The sequence below is a fragment of the Nyctibius grandis genome, chromosome Z (genome assembly GCF_013368605.1).
Source record: "Nyctibius grandis isolate bNycGra1 chromosome Z, bNycGra1.pri, whole genome shotgun sequence".
NCBI lineage: Eukaryota > Metazoa > Chordata > Aves > Nyctibiiformes > Nyctibiidae > Nyctibius > Nyctibius grandis.
This window is the reverse complement of record NC_090695.1, coordinates 67,988,472-68,015,176: the sequence shown is the minus strand read 5'-3', so window position 1 is coordinate 68,015,176 and position 26,705 is coordinate 67,988,472. Positions and strand designations below refer to the sequence as shown.

The 26,705-nt window shown below is 39.9% G+C and overlaps 1 protein-coding gene across 1 annotated transcript; it reads right to left on the bottom strand.

Annotated features, from left to right (window-relative positions):
- Window positions 1-270: 270 nt before the first annotated feature.
- Window positions 271-25,888, bottom strand: HSD17B3 (hydroxysteroid 17-beta dehydrogenase 3). The gene is made up of 11 exons (XM_068423174.1): window positions 25,649-25,888; window positions 23,510-23,556; window positions 17,325-17,400; window positions 9,691-9,798; window positions 8,912-8,979; window positions 7,707-7,742; window positions 4,710-4,744; window positions 3,597-3,678; window positions 1,881-1,946; window positions 1,417-1,566; window positions 271-730 (listed from the first exon to the last, which is right to left on the bottom strand). The coding sequence occupies exons 1-11, from the start codon at window positions 25,800-25,802 to the stop codon at window positions 620-622; spliced, it is 933 nt and encodes a 310-aa protein (XP_068279275.1). The 5' UTR covers window positions 25,803-25,888; the 3' UTR covers window positions 271-619.
- Window positions 25,889-26,705: the final 817 nt, after the last annotated feature.

Genomic DNA, 26,705 nt, shown 5'->3' with positions numbered 1-26,705 from the left:
TCTGGATTCATCCAGGAATGCAGATTTACTGCCTATCTTTTGCCTGTGCTCCTGCCTCCTCCAGCCCGTATCAGATATTGCAGAGGATGAAGTCATTCACAGGCTCTGGAGAGAAATGCATTTTTTATGTTTGCAGACTTCCAAAGGTCCAGTGTGTACTTTATACCCCAAAAGCTTTCTTTTTTTCTTCTTGCATATTTTCTTGACTTTTCAGAAGAAAACAAAGACCCAAAACACTCACTGAAAGCATCAAAACACACTGTGAACAAGTTTGGAAATAAAGCAAATTATTGTTTTATTCATGAACATCAAATAAGCATAAATATTTGTGGCCTCCAAGCTTATGCTAAAATAGTAACATTAATTTCCTAGAACCTATCTAAGGCCCACAGAATTCACTGGAACACCTCTAGCAAATTGTACCATCTTTGGAAAGGGACAGGAATGAAATTGCTTAATAGATTCATTGAATCAAATCACTTATCACTTCATAGGTGATTTGGGTGGAGCTATAGCTCAAACTGATTTCATTCCTTCCACATTCACACACACACAGACACAGTAAAATGCATCTTGCTGGGGTTTCCCATTGTACATCTTCTGAAAAAAAAAGACTCTGTTAGGGGTTCCTCCACCTCTTCTTCAGATAACTGGTAAATGCATGCAGGACTGCTTCTTGAAGTCTGTCGCTGTGGAATACCCATAAAGGGACGAACTGCAGGACACATGCCTTCAGAATAATCAAGAAAAAACAATACAAAGGCAAAGGGTTATAGCAACCTCTTGGAAGAAATTAACTGAGTGTTCAGAAAGGTCATAGAAAACAGTAAATGCAAAAGCTTTTACTTTATACTTTAAGTATATATGTTTCTCTTAGAGGGAAATGTTCATTCCTCCCAGTTTTCAGCAAATCTGTTCTCATCCTTATACTTTCATTAAATGTTCGTCGTTAACAGCTGCCATGTATAAATATTTATTCTATTTTGTTAGCTTGGTATCCTAAGGAAATTATGTTTATGCGATCGCACAGTTTGTATTTATGTCCTTTCCCTGCTCCACTAACTTTTGAATCTGTTGGCCAATTTCTGTAAAGTAGTAGGGGTCTCAGAAATATTCCCGATAGAGTCATGAAAACAGGCAGCTGGATAAAGGATAAAGACTAACCAGATATCAAACTGAGCTCAGCTCAAGACGTAAAAGTGGAGAAAGCCACACTGTGCTGATACCACTCTGCTTTACTTGTGTATTCCTCCCTTCATAGTTTACTGGTGCCATATTAGCCTTAATAACCTATTCATGGTTTCTCATTTGATGTCCAACCTTAAGGTCTCTGAAATCAGTCAAAAGGACCTGCTGAGCCCAGAAAGCCTTGGTTCAGCCTTTGAGACCCATTTACACACTATCAAATTCAATTACCAGCATTTCATGGGCTAAACATCCAAAAGTCTCATCCCCAAAGGTGACATAAGCCAGTGATTCATGAACAAACTCTTCTGCCGTCTTTGTAATAAGACTGGGTTTTTGGTACATTGTCATTGGAGTAGAAACACCGTAAGGAGCCACTGCCTAAAATAAGAAATCATAACAACAGTGTAATGTCATCTAATATTTAGATAAGACCATTCACTCTGCAGAATCCTACAGCATCTGACAAATTATAACAGATATCTGCAATGGATTAAGGCACTATGTGGAATAAGTAATGGTACTATGGTGGAATAAGGAAAAAAGCCTATAGCTGCATACAAGAAAGAGAGAAAGCTTTGACAGGGTCACCCAGCACTTCACCAAGGACAGCTACACTATACAGATTTAGGCATCTCAAATATTCTTGAAGAATTTGTTAAAACAAAGGCAAATATGGCAAGATATAGCATCACCTGTATGATAATTCCCTTTGCCTTATACTCTGCTTGTAGTGCTTTGGAGAAAGTGCTTATAAAAGCCTAGAATAAAATAAAGCAAAACAACATTAGCATAGGAAACTAAGTACTTGCACATAAGCTCACAAATATATGCAAACAGGTCCTTAACAAAAATGGCCAAGCACCAACACAACCTAAGGCACAGTGCAGTGGTGAAAAACATAGAAATGAACTTTTCAAGACACTTTTTCTGCTGGTGTGCATAACCAATGGCAAGATTGACTGCTTATCTGCACCAGGAAAGATGGAACCTGGCATTGGCCCAAGTCAGACATAAAGCAAGTCCTGCTGCAGACTGGACTGAAAGCTTTGTCACATTTACGAAAATGCAGGGATACAAATGCCCGAGTCCCATTTATTCTAGCTATTGTTTCATGTGTCTCTCACCTCTGGCTAACACCTACCCTCCCAGTTCAAGGCTTACACTGCTGTTTCTCTTGCAATAAGAAGGGGAGTGAAATACAGGTCATGCCTTCAGTGTATAGCTATTAGCATAGCCTAAAAATATGATTTTTTAAAGTTATGTATTTGGGAATTTGGGGGGGTTTGTAGCTTCAACCTTTAGGCTTTATTTTGTAAAGTCTTTTTCCACACCATGAAGAGTGCACATATACTAACTTCTGTGTGTAAAAGTTGAGTTTCTTTTAAGACTGATGTTAGGAGCTAGATCTTTGAGACATACTCAGAAACTTGACAACATTGGATCACTTCTCTGTAATTAGAAACATAGAAGTCCTACTAAAGAGAAAAAACTACAGTATTTCAAAGTCATCATTTGACAGGTCTTACAATTTAAACACCAGTAGTGTCGTGATATTGCATGAAACATCAATATGCTAACAAGTAAAATAGTTTCCTTTCAGGGCATTGCAAAAAAGGTCCATTTAAAAAGAAACAAAGGTAAAAGATACCCAAGAATGAAATAAGTCAAAACAATACAACTGATGTACCATATAACTTTGAAAAATCATTAACTAAACTTTTTTAAGGAACTAAAATTTTTTTGTTTGAATGTAGTTCAAGTTTTGAGTAATGAGAAACTTACGTTAAAAAGAGAAAAAGGAAATGGAAAACTAGAATTTATTACCAAGAATAACTAGCTTTTTCTTACTAAGCTGAACTTTAGGTATGTTCAAGCATATTGTTAGAATTTTTAATTTGGAGCAAACCTGAGCTGAGCAAGTTGCTTGTGGAGTTTCAATAAAAATCATTCACTCCTCATTTTTATGAGCTCTGGGGTTTTAATTCAGAGCAAAATTTCAAAGTGAAATCTATGAAGTCAGGCAACACATCACCCACCTACCAGGAATTTTATTCTTGGTTTCATAAGCAAAATCTAGCACTTTTGTGCATCTACAGTTTTGAGTAAACTAGCTAAGCCAGCCTGGTAAAAATCATCCCTTCTCAGAACAAGGACAGATTATAATAGTATACTACTATTTAATCAAAGGCAAAAATATTCCAATGATCAGACATACCTTCAGCTGATTTCATTTATATAGCTTCACTGATTCTTAGTTCTCAGCTAGTGCTCATTTACATCACTTCATTATTTCTGTGGAGTAACACTAATTTATGTATGTCCTGAAAACCTGGCGCTTTATTGCTGATACAAACACTTTGATAAACACTTGATGGGGATTTCTTTATAAAGCAATGCGAATGACTTACCTTAGAAGCTGAGTACATTGTGTATAATGGACAAGGGAAAGTACCCAGACCAGAGGACAGATTCAGAATAAGACCTTTTTGTCTGAAATTTAATTTAAACAGTTACATTCAGTTTACATTTGACAGTATAATAGTAAAAACCTGCACAAGTTGAAAACAACTTTTTTCCCCCACAAGTATAGCTCTCCTATTATACTGTGGACTACACTTTCAAAAGACCTAATTTTTATGGTTTAGTTAGGTGCAATTAAGTCTAAAACAGCTAGGAATAATGTCATAAGTGAAATTTAAATGCCTAGCACAATCAGAACCATGGGAACATTGTACATGCTATTGTACATCTAACAGAGCAAAAACTGCCATCAGAGGAAAGATTTTATGCCTCTAAGTAATTGGTAGGTCCCCTTTGCTCATTAGCCAGCACATTCTTTTTCCTGCTCCATGCATCTGTTGTTTTAGCTTCCCTATTCACAACTCCTTGTACAAATCACTAAAAACAATAATTCAGCAACAACCAGGGAAAAAAACAAACCAAAACAATTAAACAGTAAGAGCTTATTTTGTTGCCAAAACAAAAAGCATGCACTGTCCTCTAAAATGCAGTAGTTAACAATGTTTCCTAGAAACTCCATCTGAAGACCTTAACTTCTGTTTTAAGGACCCCCATGACTAAAATGCACATTGTATTAAAAGGAGAAAAGCGATCCTTAATTGCATAGCTGAATTAATCTCTCCAATGTAGCACAGGTATTTCCAGAGCTTCAAAACTATTATTCCAAGTACAGCTACCACCCTTAGAATAATGTCACAATATATTCAAATGCCATTTCTTGCCTTATTAGACACATCACATGCCATTTTATTTCTGCAACACCTGCATGTTTTTACTGGACACAGACCTATATTTTATATTTTCTGTCTTGTTCTACAGCTGACTGACAATTTGTGACAGTTCCTGTCATTCATTCACACGGGACTAACAGCAGTAGAAGAAAATCTTACTGATTGACATACTGTAAAGTGCAGAAGTTAATGAAAAAGCATAGCTACCACCAAATAAACTGGAGGTAGCAGCTAAAACCTCTTGAAAATTCTAGAAAAAATTATTTTTACCTTGGCTCCATTTGTTTCAAAATTATTTTTGTCATCTGTAAGAAAAATATGTTAAAAATTATATTCATTCTCCCTCTTTCTGATTGCATTTTTCAACTGATCTTGCTTCATTCATAAGATTCCCACTTGCTCAAGCCCCAGCCATATGTGTACGGTTCATATAGCTAAAATGTGGCACATTCAAAGTTTTGGAAAACATTTTAGAAATGTTAATGGCCTGTAAATCATCTGAATTGCCAAAAAATTCCGAAGGATAGTCTTCTGAGTAGTGAAAGTCTTATGCTTTTCCAAAGCTTTTCAACAGTATCTGAATTTCAACATTCTTCAATACTGAATCATAAATGTAAGGAGAAAGTCAACTTCATAGTGTTTTTGCATTTTTGCTTTTGGCCCTACCTGGATCAGAAATAGCAGAAGATCAGGGAAGGAAAACTTTTTTCCTCCTACCAAAGAGAGCTTTAAGATAACTTTTGATGCTAATTATTTAATCATCCATTCTTATTTTAACAATAAACTTAATCATGCTTGTGATTTTTAATGTGCAATTAAATCCATTCTTAGGCAAAAAATCTTCTTCTGTTTGTATTTGAAAAGTATTACTGATAGTAAGTCTAAGTCCCCAGGGAATTCATACTCATACGATTGACTTTATAAAAACACACATAATGTGTGAATCTTCTCAGGGTAAGAGTGTGACTTAACTTGTAAAGGGCAGTAATGAAAAGTAGTGCAAAAGACTGGTGCAGCTTAATTCAGTCCCTGTTAATTCTTTACGTTTTCAGTAGTGTCATTGTGTACAGCAGGACAGTAGGAGTAGGGTGGGGTTCACAAGCTTCATTTTCAGAAAGGATGACAATGCAGGTGGCTCACATCAGGTTGGGAGAAGGGAAATTTTGAAGTAAATTGGAAACCACGGGAAAAGGTCCTGCTTTTGCAGTGCTGAAAATCCCACTGGCATCCGTGGGAGCCAGGAATACCTGGAGCTCAGGCATTCCGCTGCAAGAAGTGGTGAGCAGGATCCTAGCAGGAATCAAGGCGGGGTGGGGGAGGAAACTCAAATAGATTTAAAGATTATTTGGACTTAACCATGAGGAATGCTGGTTAGGAGCATGATTTCTTCTTTGTATTTTGGAGGAAGGTGAATGTTTATGAAAGACTGAAAAGGATGTGGGTGTAGCAGTGGGGGAGAGGAATCCCCAGGCCTTGGTGAAACAGAAGAAGTTGATTCCGAGGTATGCGTAAGGTGAGAAATGATCAAGGAAGAACCCTTTTGCATACATACTGAGAGGGTACAAGTGTTTGCCTGGTTTTTTTAAGGCATCTAACATACAGCATTCAGATATTTCTCTTCTTTTGGTGTGTAAATAGAATAAAACCTAGGAGCAGAACGTTCACCAAACTACTTCATGGAAGAATTTTTTCAATTGACTGATATTACATGATTTATTATTTATAGAATCATAGAATCATAGAATGGTTTGGGTTGGAAGGGACCTTAAAGATCATCTAGTTCCAACCCCCCTGCCACAGGCAGGGACACCTTTCCTCTAGACCAGGTTGCTCAAAGCCTCATCCAACCTGGCCTTGAACACTGCCAGGGAGGGGGCAGCCACAACTTCTCTGGGAAACCTGTTCCAGTGTCTCACCACCCTCACAGTCAAGAATTTCTTCCTAATATCTAATCTAAATCTACCTTCTTTCAGTTTGAAACCATTCCCCCTCGTCCTGTCACTACTTGCCCTTGTAAAAAGCCCCTCTCCCACTTTCCTGTAGACCCCCTTCAGGTACTGTAAGGCTGTATGAGGTCTCCCCGGAGCCTTCTCTTCTCCAGGCTGAACAGCCCCAGCTCTCTCAGCCTGTCTTCATAGGAGAGGTGCTCCAGCCCTCTGATCATCTTCCTGGCCCTCCTCTGGACTCACTCCAACAGCTCCATGTCCTTCTTATGTTGGGGGCCCCAGAGCTGAATGCAGTACTCCAGGTGGGGTCTCACGAGAGCAGAGTAAAGGGGCAGAATCACCTCCCTCGACCTGTTGGCCATGCTGCTTTTGATGCAGCCCAGCATACAGTTGGCCTTCTGGGCTGCAAGCGCACACTGCTGGCTCATGTTGAGCTTCTCATCAACCACCACCGCCAAGTCCTTCTCCTCAGGGATGCTCTCAATCCATTCTCCACCCAGCCTGTATTTGTGCTTGGGATTGCCCTGACCCACATGCAGGACCTTGCAGTTAGCCTTGTTGAACTTCATGCGTTTTGCACAGGCCCAGCTCTCAAGCCTGTCAAATTTGAAGTCGTTAAGCAGCAGTACAAATTTGGGATGGAGTTTGCTAGCCAAAGAAAGACAAACACGTGTTGATAATTTTCAGGTCATCTTTAGAGAGACATTAGCCAAGGTTGAGATGAACTACAAATCACTTGTTCTGCTCTTGTTCATGCTAACATGCTGCTTGCAAACAGCAGAGCAATACAAATCTTGATCAGAGGCGGAAAGCATGAAATACTAACTGTTCTTGTAAGGGAAGGAGCCAACCAAAGTTAACACCAAGAGGTAACAGTACAGAACTGGGAGTCAACTCCTTAAGTTTCTGTCCTGCACTGATACAAAAATGTTTTTACAGAACAGAATTGTGTCAAAAATGCACATACAGTACAAAAAGTCAAAACTGCAGATCTTCCTATCCTGAAGATTTTAATTCTGAAACAAATCCGTTTACCAAAACCAACATGTTTTTGCAAAATGTTTCAGCTGCAGTGTAACAATGGGTCTCAACCAAGCAAGTGTGTTAAAACATTTCCAGCCAGCTCTGATCAAAATATTTCATAGGCAGCAGAAACAGATGGGGTCCTTAAAATAATGCTGGCGTTCCTGCTGAAAATTACTGTCTGCAGATAAATTAAATGAAAATACACAGGAAAACTAGTTTGTTGCTCTTGTTTGGGACTGATTTTTTGCCAATAAATTAATTACAAATGTAACATAGATGCGAGTATGTCACATACCTTTGTAACAGAAATAATGTTGCAGTTGACGAGGTTCTGCAGGAAGCAAGAAAGCAGTAAGTTCATAGTTAACTTCAGAGAGTTTGTAGCTTATCTAGGTGACAAAGCTAGCAATTCCAACTGAAAAGCTTTCTAGCATGGCAGTTGCTTCTAGAGCTGCTTTGCTTGCGTCCGGTTGTCACTGACTGTGCCTATGAGTTGAGGTACTCAAAGGCAGGTGAACCCTGATTCCTTTTACTTTAAACATGGCGTTCAAACCTGCTTTGCAGCCCTTTGACTCTGTGCCCTCTGTTTTGCCCAGCCCTGTCTTTGCACGTGGTGAAACCCGGCAGGCTGCTGTCCAGGCAGAGAGGGCACCCCCAAACCAGGCGGGGTGCAAACAGACGGCAAATTACAGAGGTGTCAGGCTGAGACCAAGTGGCTGTCAGTAACAAGGGTAGGCTGTCTGTGCAGCAAAAGCACTGCCATGGAGAGATATCCTCCCACGACCAGGAAGCAAACACAAGTAGTAGCAGCAGCAGAGGTGCCATCATGCGGCTGCAGCTCTGAGGGAAGCAGCCTGCGTGGGGATCTCTGATTTGTAGTAGATGATGATATATAGACTGAATTGTTCCTGAGACAGGTGCTAACAAGAAATAAATTTAGAAACTCAGGTTTTTTTCATGGCTAATACATCAGAGGTAAATAAAAAAAAGGCAATGAAAACGTTGATCACATCCTTAATCCTGTCAAACTATTCTACATGTGTAAGTTAATTCTCCCCAAAAAGTAAACTGTGTTTAAATGAGGATTATGTTTTCATTTTTTTCATATACTTAAGCAACGGTGTTCCAAAGAAAAGTTTTCATAACACTAACAAGAACCCAACACTCCAGCTGTGGCTGTGCCCAGACTGGACCCCATTACATTATATGTGAGCAGCGAGGGCTGCTGATCCCTGCCACAACCAGACCAGCTGCGCTCTCCCCTCTACTGCTGAGTGCTTGATGCAATTTAGCTGAAATCTACCATTCTTTTTCTTTTGCAAGCTCTTCTGAGCATTAAAAATGAATCAAAATATGCTCCTTCAGGCCCAGTTCTTTTCCCACTCAACTGAACAGTTCAATACATGCTGATTGTAGCAGAGGCAGAATCTGTCCCTTGTTAAGTGGAATTACAGTTCCTCATTGTTATATTGGCAGTAGAAACCCACAGAGTAATCCTACCTCATCTACGTCTGGTCCATTAAGGAAACGGCACGGAAGAGGATTATGAAGCATTCCAACATTGTTAACTAATCAAAGGAAACATAATGATAACAACCAAATCTAGACAAAGTGCATAGTTCAGCTAGTTAAACAAACGGCTTCTCCTTGAGACTCAGAAGCTTTTGAGCTCTATGTGAAGAGAAACGCTGTTTAGCACCGAGTCTTGTTCTCACTGAAGTCATTGGTACTGATACAGTACTGACTTACAGAAAACCAGCTGTTGCTACACTTTGGGGTTTTGTTTCTTTGCTTGTGTTTTGTTGTTTCATTTGTTTCACTATTAAAAGGATGGTTTTCTTTTTTTTTAAAAACAAAACTTTCCCAAAACCTACGTTTTCATTGTTGCTGTGTGGATTGTACCAATTAGTGTTAGCCACAGGCTCATTTCAGATTGAATATAAGAATTGCACACAGCTGTAAAACAACCAATAGTGAAAATTAATTCCTTGAGGCCAAACAGGGAAAACATCACCCCACAAGCTGGATGCTGCTTATAAAGCGGCAGAAGAGGTTTTACAGTAAAGAAGCCACTGTACAGAGAAACAGGAAGCCTTTGGAGAATCTAATTCACTTTTAAAACTTCTTCATGATAACTAATGCTCAAATGCATTAGGCAGCTGTATGCTTGGTTTTAAGTGTTGGCTAACAACATGTTATGACACATCATTTATACAATTCTCTGTCTAATACATTGCAGCCATAAAATACTCTTCAATTAACAGACCTCAGTGACTCACCCAGAACACCAATATCCAAGCCTTGCAGACTTTTTTCTATGTTCTCGTATACTGAATTTTTGGTGAAATCAGCTTGTATAACCTTCACCTTTTGCCCTGTGGCCTGCTCTGTAATTAAGAAAAGAAAAAAAATAGAAAGCCCCTTTGCATATACTCAGAGAGAGGGAGAGCTGTAAGTAAGTAATAAGAGAAACAATAAGATGTCTCATTTAGTAATGTCTGCTGTACAGTGAGCAATTGTTTCAGCTTTCTTGCTTTAAGAAAGATCAAAACACAAGTAAAACACTCTCACTGTACCCATTGTCTGCAAGGAAATTGCCTGGCAAATACAGGATGAATTTATGCCCTGAAATCAATGGAAGTTCCCTCAAAAAATCTAAACACCTTTTTGTCCTTCAGTAAGAAAAATACCGCATAAATAAACAACAAAGGACTTCTTCCAGTGGTTATCGTAATATTTATAAATGAACACTGTCAGCATACATTAGACAAGTGAATATGAGTGCCAGGTCCTCTACATAAGCATAGTTTTGCAGAATTGTTTTAAAGTGTTTTCATGTACAAGATGAACATTTTAATAAGCAGAGCTTATCTTTTTATGTAAGAGGAGGGGAAAACAGGGCTGGATGTGATGCAGTATTTTCTGCATTATTTTCAAACAATTCCTCTCCTGTTTTGACAGTTGCACTCCCGTAGACTGAACCTTCCCCGGGATTTTGCAGGACTAAAAGGCATTTAAGGGAGGGTATAGCTTAAATTTTACAAGGTCAATTTACACAGAAGGGAAAGGGAAATGGGTATGATTTTTCCAGTGTCATTGCTTTGCAGGAGTGGAGCCCAGCTGTACATTACCATTTTTCTCAGCAGTTGATTTATTGCTGTTCATATTTTCAATGAAGTTTCATGAGGAAAAGAGGTAGAGGCTCTTATTTACTCATTTTAAAGGCAAGGTTCTCCTTCAAAGGGGCCCAGTAAGGTTTCTTCTAACTAGATGTTCACATTGTAAATTCTTGCTACTAAACCTGCTTTCAAGTTTTATGGGCAACCTGAAATCCAGATGAAGTTTGCTCAAAAAGTGACAAGCAAAGCTTGGAAATGTCAGTAGACGACTGGATTGCAGACTCTCTGCAAGTGGCAGGAATTCAGGTGCACACGGACGGCAGAAAGTCTGATTTTGGTTGTGTTTGGGAAACTGTCTCTGGTTCTTTGGAGCCTGATTTTATCATACGGGCACCAGGGAGCATTGCCTTGAATAGGAATCAGACTCACTAATTTCTACCAGAAACCTTGCCTCGCCCCTTGTGTACATTCAGAATTTAGGAGGAGGCCTTGCACCAGCTCCTGCAGGAGCGCAAGGCTGGCAGAGATCTGGCTCTGGGTCCAGCAGGCCAGTTTTCAGCAAACAGGGCCTGCATTGGAGGTGAGAGGAAGTTGTTCCCAGTTGTTGCCTTCTTGCCTTTCACCACACCACAAGTCTCAACCACTTCACGCTACGCAAGTAACACAAGTGGTCTGAGGAAACAGCAGATGCTCTGACTCCAGATCTGACACGCAGGCTGTGCCTTGTGTGCAATTTTAGAGGACATCTGTCTCCATGACATAAGAAAGGAGGAAGGAGTGCCTTTTTTCTTGCCCTCTTTCCAAGCTGCAGTTGTGTGTATGAAAGGGACGAAACACCCTTTGAACCTTCAACCTATAAAAGCAACTCTAGTGGCAAATGACCCCCCAGTGATCCCCGGCTGGGGGAGTGGTACAACTATAAAGAAAAGGACATTGTGAGTGTAAATGCAGTGAAGGGAAAGAACAGAGCAACAGCTGGAGCAGACACCTACAGTGACCTTCTGATTGAAGAGCTCTATAAACAAAATGAGATGGTCTTAAAAACTGTAGTGATGTTGTGGCCATCTTTCTTGTGGGCAATGAGAAGGGCAGCAAAAACTAGAGCAAAATAAAAATGAGGATCAAACAAAACCATTTGGACTTTCTCTGCATCCCCTTGTCTGTACAGAACTGTACTGCTGCAATCAGTACTGTCAGCCAACAAGCAAGTACTCCAGATGGCTTTCCTCTGTCTCATTTGAGAATAAAACAATATATTAAAAACCAATAAAACTATCATGCTGTTAAATGAATTGTCCAGGGATAGCTCTTCAGAAAAAGCAACAATTCTGCAAAGGAGAGAGCCAAAAAATAATTTCCAATGTTTCTTATGGCTCTCCCTCTCTGTGACAAAGATTTATGACAGTCTTTGAAGACACAAGCCATTCCAACTCTTTTTAAAAGTCCTAAGTATGCCAGAAGCAAAAAGCTTAGGTTTTCAAACATCAGGACAGGTTATTGTCTTTTTTAAAAATAAAGAGAAAACTAATTTAAGGAAAATTAAGAACTTGAGCAGAGTTGTTTAATCTGATGTGTTATAAAATTTATCATTAAGAAGGATACTTCTAACTCCTTCTGACTTCAGATCACATGGGAATCCCACTTGTCAGATAGGATAATTGCTGCCTTTTGAAATTTACCAAGAGGAGAATAAATCAGGACAAAGCACGAAGTTGGTTAGGACATGCAGTCTGTCAGAAACTCTCCTTTTCTGTCTAGAGAGTTATGAAGATCTTCTGAAAACCTGAGGTAGCAAAATGAATGCCTGACACAAGAACTGATCTTTGTAGAAAGAGGAGACTCTCTGGAAGTACTATAGCAACATTTGAATATGAAGAGAGAAGCACTCAGGCTAAGACGGCATTCATATTCAGTGGAAATTTGCAGAGAGGAGAGCAAAATGAGAAGTTATTTTAACAACAGAAAGAGATTTTGAAAAGATTTAGGACTGGGGAGAAATATAAAAAATTCTGTTAGATTATAAAGCACAAGTTCTGGCTACATTTTGGAAGTCTTTTGGCAAAACGTATCTCCTCAGAAATATAACTCAGTTTCAGAAAAGACAGGAAAATAGAGAAGAAACAAAAAGAACGTGTGTAAGAGCAGAACTGCAAAAGATGATACCAGAGAACAGAAACTCAGTGAACTAAAAAAAGCATGGCAATTGCTACTAGTTAGCAGAGCACTCAGAACACCAGTCAAGGCCCTGAAGTGCTCTGTTGTGTCGTAGCACATATTGGGGAAAACAGCCCTGAGCAAGAATGCTTTACCTCCAGTGATCAATAAGATACAACAGGCATTTTTAACAGCCTTTGAGGATGAAGGAAGGGTGTGCCAAGTAAGTTGGTTTATGCTAGTCAGTGATCTCAGCTTGTTACTTGCTTAGCTCTCAGAGGGAGAGCTGTCCTCTGGAAGTACAAGGGGCAGAGGACACAGTAGACCAGACTAGAAACTGAACCTGCAGCAGGGGGGACAGCTAAATGAATTAGCACCTTTAAAGGTCTTAGTGGGAGCAAGACACATTTGGTTCTTGCCAGTTCTGTGGGGTGATTTTTATGTTCACTGCTTTATTCTGTACTAACAGGCATGATTTCACCAAACCCAAATTCATGAACTGCATGCTCAGCTAGTCTAAACTGGTGTGGCTGTATTTTCTAGTGCTTTCCGAGGATCACACACCTTATCTTTCCTTAAATACAGATTTGTTTCTTCTCAAAAAAAGCCCAAAAACCCAAAACAACTAAAACCCAAAAAACCACACCCTTGTTGTGAATCATTATTATGTCTTACAGAAGTGGCTTTTGTTTGTACACCTAAACAGTACAGACCTTGGTCATAGAAATAGATCCTAAAGTATAACTTTTCAGTCAGGACCTAGCTCTGTCTGTACAGCTTACTTAGGAAGTGGAGGCAGAAGAAATAAAAAAGGAGTGCAGTTAGTAGCATTCCATCATTTCTAATCTCCTGGTTTTATGGTTTGATCAATGTTTCACAACCACAGTATTAAATGTGTTAAATGAACAGTATACCTGGTGTAATGGTCCTCTCTGTCTGCTGTCCACAAGGCTTACTTTATTATCTTTTATCTCATTCCAAAAGAGATTTCCTGTCCAAGTGGACAGAAATCTGGCTTTCAATTCCAGTGCTTCTTTAGATAAATGTTTTTCTTATGGTGGATTTCTGCCTGCTACAGCTCTGAGAGCTGTTCACAGACATACCTGTGGCCCATGGGACTGTTTGAAAGCCAGACACTGAGGTCTGTGGAATTATCCACACTTCAGGCTCCTTTCATTTACATTATTCAGTATCCAAACTGAATGTGACAGTAAGATTAGGCAAATAATATTGTCAGCTTGAAAAGGAAGGTAAGTCTTCTAATTATGGTGTCCCAACAGATTGGAAAAAGGTATATGGTGTAGCTGTTAAGAAAAAGGAAACGTGAGTAATGTGTCCAGTCCTACAACGAATTTATGCAGTTTACAACAAACTTTTTGTCTATCTTTCTGTGCCTTAATCTCCTTGCATGTTAGGTCAGGGTAATGATAACTGCTTGGAGCGAGACACTGCTTGTTCAAGCAGTTTAGAAAGAAAAAGTCAGTGAGAATTATAAAATCTAGAAAACAGTAAAAACATTCTGGTTAAGTTTCTGCATCATTTTTAGTTCCTGTTCTTTATTTACTCACATAAAATCACAGTAAGTTTAACTTTTCTTCCTTCCCAATGACAGCTTAGCTTAATTACAGTAAAGCCTGAGTCTGCAAATTGGAATCAGTGGAACATTTCCTAAGCTTTAACATAAGCCCACATCCAGAACTCCCTGATGATTTTCGTGGTCTCCAGATCAGATACTCCATGCTTTTCATCACTGTATCTTCCTCTCCTTCCTTTTGTTTGTGCCATCTACTTGTTTTTATGTAGTCATTTCCAACCTGACACAGCAAGTAACACAGGAGTCACTCTGGGCTTCAGCCAAAATCCACTAAAACCAATGGAAAGATCTCACTGGGATTTGCCACCAATTTCAGCAAGCTTTGGGAAACCTCTTTATGACCACAACCCAGCTGAACATGGCACGAAAACCTGATGGGCGTAGGCTGAGCTCCTGGGCTCACACCATCCACCTCCCTGCACCTTGGATTACATGGATAGTGCTGCTGCAGCGAGGGAGCCTTCCTGACCTGCGAAAAGTCACAGGTCGCTTTTGCACAAGGCATAAGAGTCTTTGTAGGCTACCTCAGCAGTACCTTTCAGGACAGGGCAAGTCCTTCTTTACACATTGCTACATAACTCAGCACAGTACAGCCTCAATTAGGAAGGGGGCCTGTTAATGGCCTAATTATAGTGCAAAGGAATCTACACTATGTTATGTTTCTGGGCTCTATCACTTCTTTACTTAGCTATGTTAGTCTCCGGAATCTTACTGTTTTCATTCTTTCACAGAATCACAGAATGAATCACAGAATGTTTGGGGTTGGAAGGCACCTCTGGAGATCATCTAGTCCAACCCCCTGCCAAAGCAGGTTCCGCTAGAGCACGTTGCACAGGGTTGCGTCCAGGCGGGGTTTGAATATCTCCAGAGAAGGAGACTCCACAACCTCCCTGGGCAGCCTGTTCCAGTGCTCTGGCACCCTCAAAGGAAAGAAGTTTTTTCTCATATTTACATGGAACCTCCCATGTTTCAGTTTGTGTCCATTGCCCCTTGTCCTGTCACTGGGCACCACTGAGAAGACTCTGGCCCCATCCTCTTGACACCCTCCCCTAAGGTATTTGTAAGTATTGATAAGATCCCCCCTCACTCTTCTCCAGGCTAAACAGACCCAGCTCCCTCAGCCTTTCCTCGTAAGAGAGATGCTCCCGTCCTCTGATCATCTTCGTAGCCCTCCTCTGGACTCTCTTCCAATAGTTCCTTGTCTTTCTTGAACTGGAAGGCCCCGAACTGGACACAGGACTCAAGGTGTGGCCTCACTAGGGCAGTGTAGAGGGGGAGGATAACCTCCCTTGACCTGCTGGCCACACTCTCCCTCATGCACTCCAGGATACCATTGGCCATCTTGGCCACATGGGCACGTTGCTGGCTCATGGTGAACTCGTTGTCTACCAGAACTCCCAGGTCCTTCTCTGCAGAGCTTCTTCCCAGCAGGTCAACCCCCAACCTGTACCGGTGCATAGGGTTATTCCTCCCTAGGTGCAGGACCCTACACTTGCCTTTGTTGAACTTCATGAGGTTCCTCTCCACCCAACTCTCCAGCCTGTCCAGGTCCCACTGAATGGCAGTACAGCCTTCTGGTGTACTGGTCACTCCTCCCAGTTCTGTGTCGTCAGCAAACTTGCTGAGGGTACACTCTGTCCCTTCATCCAGGTCATTGATGAATAAGTTAAACAAGACTGGACCCAGTGCTGACCCTTGGGAACACTGCTAGCTACAGGCCTCCAACTAGACTCTGCACTGCTGATCACAACCCTCTGAGCTCTGACATTCAGCCAGTTCTCAATCCACCGCTGATTCTGATTCCTTCTGATTATAATTTACAATGCAAAGAAATGATAAAAACTCCTTAGCCTTTTTTTTCCCCAGCTTTCTATTGTTTTAACTCATTAACATTTAGCTGCAAAGAAATGCAACAATGACACCAGAGCTGGCCTAATTCCCACAGAAGTTAATTTTTTATGGCTGTTTGCTTATGAGGGGCTAGTATAGGCCATAGTCACATTGGCCTCATGGATACTGCTGTTTATAGAGACTATTCAGGGAGTTGGTGCTTTCCTCCTCTGATACCCTCTGCTTCCCAAGGGAAAACAAGCCTATCCCTGGAAAAAAAGTGAGGGAAATTGAACAGAAAATTTCAGAGTCTAATCCTCAATTCCAGTAGCTGCAGCTTCAGAAGTCACAGGCTTTTTCACCCACTTCAACTCTGCCACATCCTTGAGAGATGCACTGCTCTCCCTGCAGATAAGGTTCCTGGGCCCGATACTCTGTTGGAGCCAGATGCCAAGCCTGCTTAAAGGCAAGTCTTTATGACAGAGGTGTAGTCTTGGAGGGACACATGCTTAACACAGGAACCTGTGAGTCAAGTAATCTGGTGGATAGAAGCCATGAGTAGAAAAAGAGACAGTGGGAAGAATAACCTTGTTTACAGCAATTTTTAAAGTAAATGGAGGATATAAACCCATTTGACTCCTAAAGAGAACCTGTCATTCTTAACATATTTAACAAGCCATTCCCCACAGCAAATGGCTAATTTCCTTTGAAGAAAAGAAAGAGAACATTAATTCTAAAGTCATGCTATTTAACTGCTTTATCAAAAGCCAAATTTAACTTGAAAACCTTAAAAAAAGGTACATTGATTTCATTTTCACTCCTCTGCTATGTTCCAAGAACTAGCCTAAAGGTAACCTTTCTATCCCAAGCATAAACTGTTTCATAGATTCCTCTGACAACTCTAGAATTATATCTCCTTTGCCTGTATTTACGGATTTTAACAGCAGCTGAAGCCAGTAAAAACACGCACTCACTTTTTTAATCCAGCCTATTGCACTGTTTGAATTATAGCATGTATTTTTAAAGTGATCCGTGACCAGAAGTGTTCAAGCACCATAGTAATACCAGAAATTATTTGTAGTGCAATACCTGGGGCTATATCTGTTGCAATATCTGAGGCCCTACTGTACTAGATACTATACCAAGGAAACAGACCTCCAGATCCCTGTAAAGCCAGCCTGCTAAACAGGAAGATAAGTTTAAGACAAACACTTACCAACTTCAGAGGCTACTCTCTGCAGTTTTTCAAGAGTTCTGCTTATCATAACTACATTTAATCCACGTTTTGCCAGCTACAAGAGGAATATAAAAGTTGTTAGAAAAAAGGTGACAAGAATCTTTACAATTTTTCCATTTTTGCAATAAAAACAATCATGGATTTTTTAAAATTGCTTTCATTCACCTGCCACCTAATGGGAAAACAACACGTACTAAAACCAGGCCAAACAATACTCAGGCTTCTAACAGTCTTCCAAAACATCTCCTTCGCCGTATAATCTTGGACCCTTACAAAAAAAATATACTGGACAAAAATCAAACCCCAATAATATGAACAAAAACAAATAATCTGAGCCAATTTCAAACAAACAAAAGTCTGTAGGGAGTGAAAGCAACGTGACATTACCCAGAAACACATTTTTTTTCCGACTTTGATTTGGGAGGCCAAATATGTTGATGTCTTCCTGGTCATTTCACAATATCACCTTCCACCCTTACATTTTTTTATCCTGAGGAAGTAGATTAAGCATATTGAATTGAAGTTTCAAGAGTTTGAAAGGATTTGGACTTTATTCTTATTTTTTTAATAGAAATAAAATCTAATGCAAGTCAGATGGATAAATTGTGTTTTTTTCATTAGAGACAAACTAAAAAAAAAAAACCAAACAAAACCCAAGGAAAAAAGTGAAGTCCATGCATATAAATTCAAATGCAGTTACAAAAATGTACATCCACAAAGATGTTGGCAACAGTTGAAGTTTATAGCTGCGAACACTATTTAACGCAGCAGTCCATTTATAGGCAGTTTGGTATTACCACGTGCAGAACAAATGCAGAACAAAGAGAGAATGGTTTTCTCCTGTTTTCCCAAGGCCTCCCATTCCCATTAGTTAAAGAGCTTTAGGCAAAGCCTGAGAGAGAAACATGGCTCCAGCTTGTGAAATTAAGTTATTAACAAGTGGAAGATGAACGGAGTTGTGTGCATAAAGAAAGGAAAGATAAAGCTGAAACTAGAAAAATGCCCATGAGAGCAAGGAGAAAGAGAGCTAAATTAGTCAGCACAGAAGATAAAGCCAACGTTATCTGAAAGTACCAGGTTTGCTTAGAAGAAGAAACTAACAGGTGAAGACTACACACTGAAGACCCATTCATTTCCATAGCTGACTCCCTGCAATGCTTTCTCCTTAAACTTATTTGAGGGAAACAGTTTGTCCTGTTGGGCTCTTCTGAAACAATGCAGAGAATGTTAAGGAATAAGGACCTTTGTTCAAAAATTAGCTGCATCAAGAGTATCAGGGGCAGACCGTCTATTAGATGTATCAGGCACAACCATTTGCATTTTCCACACAAAGACCATGCTCACAATCCTGTTCTTTTGGAGACCTTCTCACGTAATTGACAGGTGCTCCAAAGAGATCTGCACAGACTTAGACACTTGTGAGTTTTGAAAGCCTATTTTAAGGCTTCATTTTAAGTTCTCAGGAAGAGAACTCTAATTGCCTACACACTGGCAGATTTCCCTTTGTCCACAATGAGCTCGACTCAAGCTGTTTCCAATCGGAGACATGGTCTCCGTTTCCATGGTCATTTGCTCCTTTCTGCCATTTGGAGGTGTTCAGATGGGGATTATTTTATTTTTTGTGCCTTCAGACTAAACCCAAATATCAGCCATGTCATATACAGAATAAAAACAAAGTTCTGCTTTACTAGGAATCTCAATATCATCTCAGCTGTACCTCTGCATTTCATTTGGTAGAAAAATCCCTCCTAAAACCTAAGAAAAAAATTATTCCTATTGCTAAGATCGCATTGTATTTCAGCTAAAAGCACGTTTGTGGCAATATTATAAAATTATTAACCATCAGGTGAGATGACTCTCCCTTGCAGCTGCATACCAGACTAACCAGAAGTATAAGGCTGTAGCAGCCATTTCACAAGGCAAAAGAGCCTACACACCCGACTACACTTTTTTGTTTCCTCACCCACACAGAAAGCATGCCTCCTTTTCAGAAATAGTTTTCATAGGACATTGTAACTATCATCAGGTTCAAATGCACCCTCAAGCAAACAGAAGGAACTGTGCTTAGAAAAGAATTCACTGGCCATCCACAGCAAAGTTTAAATCAATTTTAACACTATTGCATTCCAAATAAAGGCAAATTTTAGTGTAGACGTCTTCATTTTCCTAATGAAGCACAAAGCATTCTCCTAAAATAAAAAGGCTTTGACGTTAGAGGATGGTAGTTCCCCTCACGGTTAAGAATAAGCACTGGCTCCCAGCACTGTAATCTGAAGCTCCTTGTGTTAGCAAATCCTGACTCCCAGTGGCAAAGGACTAAAATGCTCCTGAACTTCTCAAACTGCTAAAATGTAAGATTAGCATCGACTCTGAGCATAACGAATTACGACAACCTAGCATTTAGAAATGAAGCTAATAAAGAAGAAAGATCAAGCAGGATCTGCACTCTGGAATCTCACAAACTTGTTGTTAAAAAGTTTAAACCAACATTATATTAGTATAGAGTCACTCTGCATTTTCTAGCACATTTTTGCAGCTCAGTCTGAGGTGAATTTTTAAAAAATAAAGCTTCACGAAAGGCAAGACACAGGTGTTAGATTCAAACCACGCATGTAACTACTACAGTTACACTGACAAATTGGTTATACTTTACACAGAACATTAGATATAATAATTAAAAATGCCTAACAATGCTTCATGGAATCTGTAATCCACCTATTACAAAAGAGATTCTTCTCTCTTCTCCAGGATTGTGCTGATATGGCCTTAATGTTTCACACCTTTTCTTTCCTTGCCTGGCTTCGGACCTGTAAGGTCTCTATGATTCAAATCTTTCAACCCTTTTTGGTCCAGCAGACCAGGACTGAGACAACAGGGCAGAGGGATTCTGCAAGCTTTCTGCTAGCTCTGCACCTATGCAACTCAAGTAGAATAGCAGTATTTCCACGAATAAATCCAGGACCAAGTGGAGAAATTAAACTACATAAGTAACTGGAGCAGGAAAACTCAGATCATATTTAGCTTGTATTATATTGGTGGTAATACTATGCACAATTTCAGGAAATGAAACAAAGGTTTAAGATTTGAGAAAATGTTGTATTAATAAATGAATGCAGTGTGTGTCTCAAAATGGTCTGCTAAAACATTGATTTAGACACAGGCACTGGCCTGACTTATAAGAGAGTTATGAACTATTAAGAATAACAAAAATGGTGACTATGTGAGCTACCAACATCCTGCTTGTGCCCTGGCATCAGATGGGAAGTGTGCAGAGGCTAAACCGTAAGTCTCAGAGTATGGCATGGCCTCGTCCACAAACCCAGAATGACTGAGGTGGTAAGCCAGTAACAGATGCTAAAGCACATCCATAGTTATTACATCAGAAAAACAGAAAAAATGAGACTGCCCCAGTACCTGAAATGCTAACCGATGAGTAGAGACGTGACAGCCTAGCAGCACACTCACAGATGACTTTTTTTTCTTTGTTTTAAGTCTGGTAAGTCTACACCCCATCAGCCCAAGAACTAATGGACCAAATCTAACAGAAACCTGGCTTTTGAAATAAGTATAGCAAACGAGATCCAAAATCCCAGTACTCGGATATCATAGCAGTCAGTTCAAAGGTTGGGGTCTTTATGCTCAAGAAGGTCAGTTGTTCAAAATCACCCTGATGTGCTAGAAATACAGACACTTCATGGAAGCCTGGACTTTCATGCAGAAGAGGACAAGCTGTGTGTGTGCTTGCCTCTCAACACAAGCTCAGAAAACAAAAGGGAAAATAATTTGCTCTGAAAAATCTGTGTCCTGGCATCAACAAAGAAGTATTCTGAGACCTCACAGCTGCCAGGCTCTTCACGCAGCCCCAGTCTGCTTTTGAACTTAACAGACTTTGCAGGGACCTGTATTTAGCCATAAATCTTGGAAACAAGAGTACTGAACCAGTAAACATTGTAATCTTTCCCTGGACCTCAGTTTGCTGGGTTTTACCCAATGAACCACCTACTGGGATTTCCACATAAAACACCAAACAGGGAAAGCCACATCACACTAGCTTTCCAAAACAGAAGAATTGTTCTCCTTAATCTCCTATACCATATACTACCAATATGTGTGAAGAACTTACATTAGTTAGTGATTCATTACCAGCCCGTGCCTGAGCTCAGGATGTCAGATTCATCACCTAATACCAGAGCTCAAACCCTAGAAGAAGAGACACTGTGGCCATCAAGCAAGGCTTGCCTTCACATCAGCCTATAAGACTAGCAGTACATATGCCAGAAGAACATCAGAGAATTTTGTACCCTAACGCCAGACGAGCAAGACAATAGTGCTGAGCCAGAAACTCCAAAGGTACACAGACATTAAAACAGCAGGGTCAGATTTATTTATCCACAAGCCACACACAAGCGTGTGCTTCGACCTCAGCCAGCAAGATGACATGCCAAGCTATGAGCTCATGTGGTGTGCGCTTGGGATCTGCCCCACAGAGCAGTAGCTGAGCACAGCTTTGATCAAAGGGACCACCTGGGGAGGAAGGTACATCTAAGAATGGATAAAGATGGCTCTCAGTCATCCCACAAAAGCCAAAAATAATGAACAAATGTCCCACACAATCTAGACAGTTCCAGCCAAGTTAAAAAAAAACATAAACACAGTAGCTGTTTTATTTTTTCTCATGATGTAGAGCAGCCATTTGCATGCTATAACTGGCCCTTTAAAGGGTATTTACCCTTGCATAACCCATATAGCACAAAGGAAGCAGAACAATGACAGAGGCTCTGATCTAGACATTCGCAGGTGCCTGCAGCTTTCACATGGATAAAACATCACCAGGTGCTCACACACGAAGTTAGTTCAGCAAGCTGCAGGTGCACATGACTACACCTAGAGGTGTGGTGTTAAATAAATGTTTAAGCATTTCTGATGTTTCCTCTCCCTGTCTTGATCCTGTCCCATTCCCTCCTGATCTAAGTATTCATCAGACCTTTCCCCTTTGCTTTCCCGTCTGCTTACTACAGCAACCCAGTAAGCAGACAGAAGGCAACGTTTTCCCTTCTTTCCCACAGAAGGGCTTGTGGTCTTTACCACAACTATGCCAAATGTTAAACTATAATAGCAGGTATTTGTCTTTGGGCTTCCTACATTCAATGCACTTTCAAAAGTAGTTATTGCATTGCCACTCCCAGTAATGAAAATCATCAGGTAGGTGCTTAAAACAATGCATAAACTTAAAAAGACTAGCTTAAAAATCCTGTAAATTAATTCAAAAGCAAACTCATTTTCCTTTTCTGTGAGATATATTTTATAATTTATGAGCAGAAGGCATCACATCTAAACTCTTGTATATTACAGGCTGCTAATTTTCACCTAGTCACTTCAGCTCTGAAGCCAACAACTCATGTTCCATTGCTGTTTAGCTTCTAGAAAGGGAGCCAGTTTTGAATGAAGACATCAAAGAGGAAATCTACTGTTCAGTCACTATCACCAATAGCAAGGCTGGTACAAGACAGTACAAGGCCACCTTGCCTTCAGTGCTCATTAGCACAGGCAAATAGAGAGGGACTTCTGTAGTGACTCTGCACAGCAGCACTACAGGGCCAGCACAGAGCTCCTCTCTCCTCCTGCAGACTCTAGAGCTACCAATTCTTAATTAAACCATTAGGTTTCCTTATAATTTCTATAACTTGTAATTTATATTCATTTACACAGATTTCTCCTTTATTTGTTGTTTGAGATACATCTTTTAAAATGTGTTTGCAAGTGTAAAGGGTCGAAAATTACATTTTGTATGGTTTATGCTGGACCACCTCACTGAAAGGCAAAAAGCAGATTAGCTGTGAAACTGGGTGAAAAGGGACAACATAGGTGACTTCCTACCCTGGACAGACAATATGAAATCTTCTGGATTACTCAGTGTTTCCATTTTATGTCCTTGGACTAACAAGACCACTGAAGCATGAATGACTTTGCTCTGAAATGCAGTACGAGTTTTCTTTCAAAACTTGATTAATGTTATTCTGTACATACAGAGGAGAAGGATTAGTACCATTGTTATCACAGTGGCTTTGAATCCTAGAATAATTTTACTAACTTGCAGAGACTGATGAAGGGGTAGCAATTGCCATTTTGTTAAAATAAACTTAAGGGTAAGTCATCTATCTTACCTCAAAGGAATATGCTTTTCCAAGCCCATCTCCTGCTCCCGTGACCACTGGAGGAAGTAAAAAAAAGAATCGGGATTACATTTGTAGCTCTGCTTTAGCTTGTTCTTTCTCAAATTCTTTAACCTTCATCATCCGTGTTTCCTCAACATTGCAGCCTAAATGCTTCTATTAAAGCACAGAATCAATATTTTTAAAAATTTATTTCCTTCTGCCTTTTTCATATTTTTGTTACTTCATTTAGCACATTTTGTCTTTAAAGCAAATCCCTCCACACAGTAACCTATCTATCTGATGCAGTAGGTAGTTATTACTCTCATTTTCAGTGGGAAGACACTCAGCAACAAGTCAATTGCCTAAGACGTGGTAGAATCTTCTTCCATATATATATTTTTACAAGTTTTGCTTTGCAAGTCTTTCACTTATATGCTGGTGGCAGAACGGTAAGCGATAAGGACAAACTGGTGACTGAAGCTGATATAACACTTTCTCACACATGAAATCTGTAAGGAAACATCACAGCAAACTTATCACCACCTGTAAAACATTCTTCCTTCAGAGGTGTTCTATTCATTTTACCTTTAGATGTAGTGTCTCTGGGAAAGTAAACAAGCTTCAGCATTTGTAAAGCACCCTGAACTGTAAATGTTACAGAAACAAATACTAAAGAGGAATTATAGAAAAAAAAATCCTTATCACCTTAGAAATAAAGAAGAAATAAGTAAAGTAAGAAAGCATTAAAGCAATTCCAATGTAAACCTGGTTAGTTGTCGGAGCAAAGTTGAAAGTTAGTCAGGATCTAAAAAATGTGGATTAAGGAGTTCTAAATTGCAAGAGACACTGGGGAAGCAAGGTGATTTTGATTGGTTAGGTTCATTGCCAACAGAAGAGCAACTAGTCTCTCATTGCACAGAGAAGAGAGACCCCTCAGTGAAGCAGCAGGGAATCTTTAGCTCTCTAGCAGACCTGCAGATGAAAAGCAAGAGTCTGCTGGAAAACAAGCTTCCAACTCCCAACTTCAATTTTCATGATTTTCAGGATCTCATGTGCCATATGATACAGCAAATCATCCAAGCCTTATGGATTTTAGTGGGCCCCGAACACTTTATATTGATAAAAGGCATAAGAGGTCCACTGAAGGAAACAAGTCTCTCAGCCCTCAGTGGAAACAAGGATTTCACACAGAAAGTTCCACATGCTGCTCCTCGCCTCAGGAACAGAACCTACGTCCTTGCCTCACTTAAATCAAAGTGAGACCTACGTATTGCTTTAGAAGCAGCTGGTAGTCAGGCAGGTCTTCTGCAAAGGGGGATTTCATTTCTTGTTAATCCACTGTGAGATGTGCTTATTAAACATGTACTCAATGCAGACACATCAAGTCTTCAATGTGGGGGAAAGGAATGAAGCACAAGACTACTGTTGGGATCACTTCTTAACAAGTTGCTACCATCAGTGACATCTGTGGCTGAGGAACTCAGACACTGTAGTACCTGTTCATTCTTGCTTAAAACTGATAATATAAGGAGCTTAAGAAAAACAACGATCAGTAGGAAGAAGGTGTTTATTAAACATTTCTGGTTTTTTATGAGAACATGTAGTATCTTTAAAAAAGTACTGCCAAGTTGCAGCCTTTGAAGTTTTTAGGCTACAGTAGATTTGGCTTGTTAATTATGCCATTAAGGATAGCTCACCAATTCAGAAACACCAGAATGCAGCTAAGTCACCAGGAACAAAGAAAAGTTGCTTTGAAGAGTGGAGACCATATGCTAGACATAAACTAGTTGCTTCACATTATCAGGAAACTGAGGATATAGGAAATCCTGTTAAAACTAAAGCATTTGTAGTAGAGAAAACGCATCAGCAGTAGGAATGGAGAGAGACTTCACATCTATACACCAGGTGCATGAGCTGTTACCAGTTTGACTATTTTCTGTTCCCCCCAAGTACACAAAACCTTCAGGCTCATAAAACCAAAGTTACTAGGAGAAAACAAAAAGAGATTAAGCAAACCACACCTAGTGGAGCCTGTGTTTTGTTCTGAAGGGACAGGGTAAGGAAATGCAAGGAAAGCCTCTCATGATTAGCAATGTAACAATCCATCACGCAATTACAACAAGAAGGAGGTGAGGAAGTTTCCTTTACCTGCCCATTCTCCCAGCGACCGAAAGAACGTCTGAGGCAAAGCACTCCAGATATGTGGGAAAACATATTTCATAAATCTGATGCATTTTACCAGAGTACAGAAACAGATCAGACCCCCAATAACAGTGAGTAGCTGATGCTGGAACGCTTCCATAGCAAGCGAAGGCAGTGAGCTACTATGAATCAGTTGCTCTCTCCCTGGAAAATGCCTCTTTCCAGCACGCTGCTAGTCTCTGAGCACTGGCAGAGAAGTGAGAAGCCTAATCAAATCACGTGATTTTCTTTTTCCAAGGAATGTCCAAGGTTTAGATTAGAATAACATCTCTACATTACACCCAGATTTGTAAACTACTGAAAAAATCCGAACGAAACAATGATTTCCCGTGCTTGCTTTAGAGAAAAGGTTTCACTCCTTTTCTGGAAACCACCCAAGAACAAAAAGAAAAAAAAAAAAATTATTGTCATTGTTTGGGATTCCTAGAGACTAAAGATGAGTCTAAAACAAAACCCTGGATAAGAATACTCCAAACCTTGGGGATAACACACATCAGCACTACTTCTCAGGGTGCTGAAGAGTTAAACTCTAGCCCAGACGCTTCCAGGGCAAGTTCACACCGAACTTCTGTGGAGGCCAGAAAAACAGATTTATCTACAAATTAGAAGACAAAATAATGAAAGGTTACTACAGTCACCTGATTATTTCCATACAGAGAAAGCAATATTACGTAATTTTTCAAAGAGCTTTCTGAAATGAGATTAATATCATTATGCCTATTTTACAAATGGTGTAATTATGGCATGAACAAGTGCAGTGATCTATTAACAAGGGAATAGGACTTTCAGCTTTTCTGAACAAAGTATGTCTGAACTAGTATTAAAGTTGAGGACATGTATCAAAACCTTAAGGGTTCTGACACCTTCAGTCAGAAAATGACAATATGCAGACATATTACAGAGTAAGATAATGTCTGAATCACAAGGAATGTAACACTAAGTGCATCTGTTACAAGAAGATATAAAAATCATTACTGTCTCAGCTTAACAACCCAGTTTCCTC

What these genes read in the sequence shown, in the direction of transcription:
- HSD17B3 (XM_068423174.1), bottom strand. Translation starts at nt 25,802, where the DNA reads ATGGAAGCGTTCCAGCATCAGCTACTCACTGTTATTGGGGGTCTGATC. An exon ending in GTCGCTGGGAGAATGGGCAG is followed by an intron (nt 23,557 to 25,648) that starts GTAAAGGAAACT and finishes TACTTCCTCCAG; the next exon opens with TGGTCACGGGAGCAGGAGAT. An exon ending in ATGGACCAGACGTAGATGAG is followed by an intron (nt 7,743 to 8,911) that starts GTAGGATTACTC and finishes TGCTTCCTGCAG; the next exon opens with AACCTCGTCAACTGCAACAT.